The 8515-nt window shown below is 34.3% G+C and overlaps 1 protein-coding gene across 1 annotated transcript; it reads right to left on the bottom strand.

Annotated features, from left to right (window-relative positions):
- Positions 1–7653: 7653 nt before the first annotated feature.
- Positions 7654–8460, bottom strand: LOC115230138. The gene has a single exon (XM_029800353.1). The coding sequence runs from the start codon at positions 8458–8460 to the stop codon at positions 7654–7656; it is 807 nt and encodes a 268-aa protein (XP_029656213.1).
- Positions 8461–8515: the final 55 nt, after the last annotated feature.

The raw sequence follows: 8515 nt of genomic DNA, 5'->3' as shown, positions 1-8515 counted from the left end.
AATGATAGGAAGATTTAAAAGTCCAAGATGTTTTAAAAATTTCAACATTGGAAAATATGTTGCCTACACCCATTCCAATAAGACATGGATGAACCCTGAAATTTTTAACAAGTGGCTCAGTTATTTTGATTGTGAACTTGCGAAGCAAAAAAGAAAAATTCTACTTGCAATAGATAGATGATCTCTAAAATATTATGCGAATTGAGGAAATGTTATAAAATTTCTGATAATTTGAATATAAATAATTTGTGTATTCAGTCATTTGTATATAAAAAGAAATATTTAATCTATATTATAAGTTCATGTTTTAACTATAAAATTTTATTTAAATTGCCTCTCGAATCCGCCGATTTCTCGAATCCGCCGATTTTGGGACCGACCAAAAAATCGGCGGATTAGAGAGGTTTTACTGTATCTAAAAAGTCTGCTATTTTTCAAAAGAGTAATTTAATTACTATTTTTATGTTTTGCAATTTAGCTTGATAAAAATAACCATAATATCAGCAAAATCTGGATTTACTTCTGTAAATAAATATACCATTGCGTATTAACGACGTCAAAGATACTATATAAAGAGCTTGATAAAACTTTGAACAATGAACAAATTTTTATTTTCTGTAATACTACTAAGTTTAAAAATACACGGATTCTATAAACCGGAAATTGATTTTAATGAAGGATTTGAAAATCCACTTCAACATGAATTGTTTGAATCTGAGTCTGAGCTTGCCGAACATTACCCAGATTTTTATTCATATTTAAATTATCTCAAAAGTCGTAAAGAATATTTCGACAGAAAATTTGGAGGTTATCTGGAAAATACTAGATCAAGACAAAGATTTCATAATAGACCACAGAAAAATAGAAATATGAATTTTCCTGAAATGGACCGATTTGGTCAAAATTTGCCGTTTTCTCCAAAATATAAAAATGAACGTGATTTAAACATTCCCGGAAAATCTTACAAAAACCCTAATGAAGATTTTCCTAAAATACGAGATGAACCTGTTAGGAATTTAGATGGAAATGTCATTGAAAATGTTTTACTTCCGTAAAACTGTTTAATTAACAATAAACTAACATCTTTTTACTAATCGAGACTTTTACGTAATACTTTCTTTTTATTAAGAAAACTAACAAATTCTTTAATACTACCAGGTACCAAATGTTAATAAAAAATCAGACAGAGTGGGCGATACTATTAACGTTCAGAGCAAAAAGCCACGGGCCCAGGGATTACTCTGCTTGACCCCGGTGGACGAAGAGACAGGAACATTGTCAAACATAAGGATGCTTGGAGAAGTATATGAGACATGCACGAGAGGATATGTAAAACGAAGCATTTCGCGGCAGCGCTCTAGCAGGTGATTACGTCTGATGGAATTAAAGGCGTTCAAAACGTCTAGTTTAACCATGATAAACTTCGAGGACGATTCTATTAGTTCACTAAACAGCCGCTTAGCAGCCATTTTTGACACCGACTCCGAGTTGGGCAGGTAGAAACTCCGAAAACAAGCAGTCGACAATGGGTTGACACAGAAACTTAGCAAAGAGCCTCCAGAAAACATTCCTCACGGCGATAGGTCTCATACGGTTGTCCTTTTTCCAGAAGGCAATAAGGTTACCAGAAAAGAAGATCCCGCGTGCAAAATCAAAAAGAGAACCGGAAATAAAACAGTTTCACAGGTTGGTAATTATACGTAGTAATCTCCGTCCAGCTTCAGCGGTGAAGGGGAAGTCAGATCTTTTAGATGACTGGGCTTCAGGCCATCTATTCACCGCTGCTTCTTGGGGAAAAGTTCCTCAGGTCTTTCAGTACGAGGTCTTCCGAAACCAAAAAGGGATTGACAGCAAGTGTGGGAGGAGACGGCTGAGGCCTGAAGTCGAGGGGCTGGAAGGGATATTTCTTCCTGACAGAATTCAGAACGGCGGGTGTCGGGGATAAGATGGAACTCGTCGAGGCGAGAAGCCTGACAGCTCCTCGAACATCCCCATCTATGAGTTTGCTGTTTATCTTCCTGTAGAGATAGTCGCCATCATTCGCGGCAGGAAGCGCGTTATGGGAGGTTTGATCAAAGGGAGTCTCTGAATTGACGAGATTTTCAGCAGCAAGGATGGCAGCCTTCCTTTGGGATACATTCGTGAATGAAGCCAACCCTTTTTATAATAAATTATTTTCATTATTAATTGAATGTCAAATCATGTAGGTTATACTGTCAACGATGAAGGTTATGAGACGAATCCGTCATTAAAGCTACACAGATTTGAATTTGGATATGAAGAAAATGGAAAAGTAAACAATATAATGTCCAATAACAGATTATTGGTTAATAGTCTTTCCTAACATTTTGATCGAATTACGAAATGAAACTAAGATAGAGTTAATGTAAAGTTTTTTTTAAATTTTTAGTAAATTGAACTTTCTATTAATAATATGAGTTTAGTCAGTTAATTTATATTAATTAATTTTGGATAAAATATAAGAAACGCTTGGTATCACGTGATGGTACTGGTTTATTTCATATTTAGACTCGAATTAAAAAAACAAAGAGATTTGCAACCAAAAAACGTCTAATTAATTTAAACGACAGTAGAATGTATAATTAAACTTACATTTTCTTAGAAAAGAAGAAAATCGTCCTCCCGTCAAACCCAAGCCTAAGCCAGACGAAGGCCACCAAATCACCGTGAAACACATGTTGTGCTTTTTCCTCAATATTTCAGAAACAAAATATCATCCTCCATGTTCCTGAGCTACAACACTCAGCTTGGTCCTCCCTATCATGTTATTCTCGACACAAACTTCATAAACATATCAATTCGTAACAAATTGGACATTGTTGAGAATCTGATGACATGTCTTACTGCCAAATGTAAGTTCCCGCCATTTGTTGATTATAGGCACGGCATATATCACTGATTGTGTGATCGGAGAGTTGGAAAAACTTGGAAAGAAATTCAGAGTAGCATTAAAGTGTCTTTTGTGTATATTTTCGTAGGATTGTGAAGGAAAGCAATTTTCGTCGATTAAATTGTATTCATAAGGGGACGTATAGCGACGACTGCATTGTCAAACGCGTCACCGAGGTTCCCAGTGGGTCGATTTATTTTTAAGCACAAATGCTACATTGTGGCCACCTGTGATCGGGATCTGAAAAGGAGGATCAGGAAAGTACCGGGAGTCCCCATTTTGTATATATCCAATCACAAGTTGACTGTTTTGTAGACTGTAGGTATTATGTCGAACGGATGCCTGATGAGTGTACGTTAAGGAAGTCCTGATTTTTTTTAAATAAATTATTTTGTAATCTTGTTTCATTAACAAAGCTAACCTATAAGTCTGGATGTTCTTGAAGCTCGTTGGCGCCTCTTTGGACATATCTTACGGATGAATGTAGGAACATTTTTGTAATGCCTCCGTGTGGAAAATTTTTCCCAAATGAATATCCAACTTTTATAGGACGTTTAAAAATATGTCTGACCGGGATACTTGGGAGGACTATGCTGTTATCGGGGGCCGATTGAAGGATGAAATCAGAATGAGAACAAGACAAAAAAACGGATGGAAAAGATTAATGACGAGAATAGTTAAGAATATGTCACAAGCGAACGATAAACACTTTTTATTGGTAACGCGAAGTGTATTAACTAACTATCGAAGCTAAAAATTATCGGCTTTTACTATAAAAGTCGTTTTTGACTAATCAGGCGATAAATTCTTTATTTATTGAAATAATAACCTTTAAAGTCATTTGTGTCAATTTTCGGATTTTAGAATGTTTTGCAATCAGTCTATATGAAGAATATTAAATTGTATTTTGTAGAATTTAAGTTTTTTGTTGGTTGTTCAGTGTATTTTGAAGTTAATTATTCAGATCAAATTGTACTATCCAAAATTAAAGAATCGAAAGGCAAATTATTTATTTTTAGTTTTTAACACAATGACTTCATTGTGTTAAATATTTTTGTATAATAAAAAAAATTACTTTAATACATGATTTAAATTATATAACTAAAAAAGCAACGTCAATCTAAAGCTAGAGGGATATTCAAATACAAATATTTTTTTTAAATATATTATCAAGCAGTCCAGTTTCAATTCAATGACCCTTTTCCACCAAACTTAAACCAAACATCCAAGAATTGTATTTAAAGCTAAGATGGAACATCGAGTACAGTGTCAAGAGAAAGATGGAGAATTTAAGTGACTGAAATAAAATATCTTTTTCGTTAAAATGATTTTTTTAATGACGTTAGAAGGAAACAACAAGTATAAATTAAGAATGGAATTATTGAACTAATAGAATGTCCAATATATTAAATTAATATTGGTTGAAACGTGACATTAATCAACTTAAAAATTGACTCTGTACTTTTATACTTTCTACAGATATCTTAACAAATTGAAGAAAATAGTCAGATCAATGATCGTAGCAAAATTGTGGAATAATTTTAATCTTCCTCAGCAATAATTAAGAATTTTGTCTTTTTTGTTTAAATAACAAATTACCTTGTTTGCGAGGTTGGTCTCTCTCCTCAGGCTAATCAATTTTAATAACCTCAATGTGATTTATTAAACTCTAGTGAAAGCCAAAATCATTCAGAAAATCATATTTTCTTCTTGCTGCGGACAAAATACTGTTTGCGAACTGCTATTAGCATTACTAGAAAGTATTTGTGTCCAGATTGGCTCCCTTCACTTTTGTGGCCTCAGACTCACAGATATCCACACTGTTCTTAAATATACTGACCAAACCGAGAAAACCGGAAGCAAGGAGCCCCCATTTAAGAAACTAATCTATCGGTTGAACAGCGTCTTTGCTGGAAGTCTACCAACTGAAAACTACCAATTATTTCACTTTAATAAAATCCACTAATCTATCTCCTATTTTAATCATCCACAACTCCCAATGATTGCAAATTTCCCCGTAGGGGCGAAAATTTTGTACAGGGGGGCGATAATTAGGTCAAAGGGGGCGATAATATATTTAATAAAATATTCGAATTTAAATATAATACAAGTATTTATACTGTTAATTTTAATAATGTTTCAGTTTATTAATATTTCTTCTATTGTGTTTATCTTTACATTTTATATTCTAAATAACACGCTGTTTTACATTTTTGTTTGATATCTAAGATGTCTTCAGGCTCAAATTAGAAAAGTCGTCATCATCAAAACGAATATTTAAAATATGGGTTTATTCAAAGTAAATTTTGTCAACATGATTGATTGAAAAAGAATAATGAAAATATTTGCAAGAAAATTATTGCTTTATCGACATAATTTTTCTATAAATCAGTTTGGAAACATTTCACAACTACCTGAGATAAGTAAATATTTTAGTCAAAACAATATTATGACATATTATCAATATTATGACATATTGGAAGTGTGTTACTCACTAATAATTTTAATAAAAATTCAATTTTTAATTTGATTTAGTGTTTTATTATTGATTTTTGAGTTATATACAAAAAAAAAACAACCAATTAAGGGACAATGCACAAAATTTTTAAATTTTATGTGGACAAGGGGCGCGATGAACAAAAAAAGGTTGAGAATAGCTGGTCTATGCAGTGGTCATTCCTCTATAAAACGAGAAGCGACCACAACCCGATAGCGGTGAAGATCAAAAGAGAAGTTGTCAGCAGGAAAGTTCCCATTCCATACAATTACAAAGCGGCCAACTGCCCATGGTTCCAAAAGATATTGACCACGAGGCTAAAGAATTGCAATCTGTGCAACTGTAGCTCTCTCGACAAGGGGATTAGCTTCTTCTCGAAGATCATTCTGGAAGCAATGGCTATACCTAAACGTCCACCTCACGCTGCTTGTAGCCGAAGGAGATCCGACCTGGCCAAGGAGAGAAATCGCCTCAGAAGTCAAACCGAATGTCCTTCGACATAATTACCCGCATCAGATATTTGAACAAGGAATTGAAGACCAGTGAATTCAATCTACCAGACCTATTGCTTTTTAACGAATAGCCATTCCTATGCCACCCGAAAATATATATCTGTACTTATACGCAGATGATATTACGATCACATCATTAAAACACGGGCAAATACGGCATGTCATCATGTTCAACCATTCATTGATACTATGTACAACTGGATACTCTAAACGGCCTATCTCTATCACCAACTAAATCTCAGCCACTCTTCTAACAAATCATATACGAGAACAAAACTTCATTTCGACAATTACACCCAACAAAATTCAAATCTCCCACACCAAAAAATTAAATATTCGGGATAACCAATAATTTCTCCATATGATTTCGCCAACACATTGAAAACCTGACTTATAAATGTAAATGTAACATGAATTCCCTCTGCTCACTCACATGAACCAACTTTGAAAAATAAATATATTATATTTATACTCAATATTAACAAGAAGTATCATATTTTGCTCCCCATCTTTAATAGGGCTGTAACGTTGATTTTAAAATTAATTTTAATTGATATAGTAAAAAACAATTTATATTTTATTCAGATGTATAATTCAAAAATTCAGGGCGGGTCTAATTAACAAGCTATAAAACTGTGCTTATGCAAGCCCTGATGATACTAATTAGATGTGAAAAAAGTTCATGTTTATAAGGAAAAAAATTATAATCTTTAAATTTATAATCCTGAACGACCCATCGAGGAACACAAGGACTCCACTCAGAGTGACTGACAAACCTACGTCACCCGATATAACTCTATGCTCTTCATCCCTCGCATCGTCTACGCAAAAATTTCTAAATTGTATGTGGACAAGGGGGCGATAAAATATCTAAGGGGGCGATAAACAAAAAAAGGTTGAGAATGCCTGGTCTAATGAATAAATATTTAATCGACTCTTAGACCTTTTTCTCTTAGATCGATCGATTCGAAGGTGCCTAAATTTGGGCTTCTCTTCATGAGAACGCATAAAAAATCAACGTTTCTTCGCGCTTGCGAATTTAATTTTAGAGCTGCTATAGTAGTCTCGTTCACACAAAGTGAATTATATCGAACGTTTTCCTTTACATTCTGACACGCTAAACATCTCTCTATCAAGTTGGAGAAGCTGAGAATCTAACTGTCCATTATGTGTAAAGTCTGCAGTATTTTCTTCCGATTTCATTATTTAAGCGAAAAAAATTAAACAGAAAAGGGAATTCGCATATTGGACGAAAATGAGTATTCTTCCGTTAGTTGCTACTTACAACGTTGCTTTATCTCTGTTACTTGAAAGCAACAATTAATGAATAGAACTTTGATTCTTTAAAAATGTTGTTTAAAGCTAATGTTTAGAACTTCAACATTAATGCTTATATTAAAGCTCGGCTAACCATTTTTTGAGTTTATTCCTATTACAATTAAACCGATAAACTAAACTAATTAAACGAATTTCCAGCTCAATAGACCATCCTCCTCTTTGCCCCAACACGGACAACCTCGACCGGTCTCCAAACTTCTTTTAGGCAATCTAAAGGACCATTCTTCTTTTCCCGGATGAGACGACTTTCATCAGGTTCCAGTCGATTAATGTTATTATAGGAGTAGGACTCTTTTTCAAATGCTCCCGTCATTAAGTCGGTTTCGTCGAGTTTCTGATTTATGTTGTTATCAAGGAAAGTTTATTTTCTTCAAAACCGTCGTCCTCTTGGGACATCATTCCATTTTATAATCGATGCACATACTTTCAAGAGTCTTCTTCATGATAATAGTTTGGATGTATGCTCTTACAGGGTACTCAATTTTCAGACCATTCTGGTATTGTTTGTAGTATTTACTGACAATGGCATCCCACGTTAATACTATGGGTACTATATTCACTTTTGCTTTGTGGATTAAAGCCAATTCACTTGCTAAGAGATCATACTTGTGGGATTTTTCGACTTCGACTTTTTTAAGAATTTGCTGCGAAGTTATTCCAATTTCGATTAGTGTAATCGTATTCTTAATTTTATCCCACACGAAAATGTCGGGCTTGTTGTTATGAACGTGTGTGTCAGTACTTATAGTAGCATCGACTCTGATCTCAACTGCTTCATTTGCAACTATAGACTGGACTGAATGGGTCTTCAATCTTTTTGATTTTTTTATTCCATACCGTCGTAAGTAATCGCTGTTTAGCATTCGCCCACACCTGGTAGCTAGATGGTCAACAGTTTTTTTCGCAGAGTTGCAATGTTTGCAATTCGTTTCTCCTGCTCCAAAGAGGAAATTGCGGTCTTGTAGTAAACAGAAGGATGCTTCTGATCTCGGAAAGATGTTTCCATATGTTAACCACGCGGAGAACTCCGTAACATCGACATTAGTATCTTCCAAACAATTAAAGAGGATTGAATGCAGAGGTTTTTTCCTGATTTCTGCAATTAGGTATTCATTCTGTAATCCTTGCAGTGCCTTCACATTGAGACTTCCATGGTCTCCAATTTTGTATTTTCGAGTGATAAATTCTACGATTGTGGCCATATGTATTTTCTTTACTTCATCACCCGCAGAATTCCCGCTCTTCTCAAACAGTAAT

Source organism: Octopus sinensis, unplaced genomic scaffold (genome assembly GCF_006345805.1).
Source record: "Octopus sinensis unplaced genomic scaffold, ASM634580v1 Contig14555, whole genome shotgun sequence".
NCBI classification, from domain to species: Eukaryota; Metazoa; Mollusca; class Cephalopoda; order Octopoda; family Octopodidae; genus Octopus; species Octopus sinensis.
Note: the sequence above shows the minus strand (reverse complement) of the source record. Positions and strands in the feature narration are given on the sequence as shown.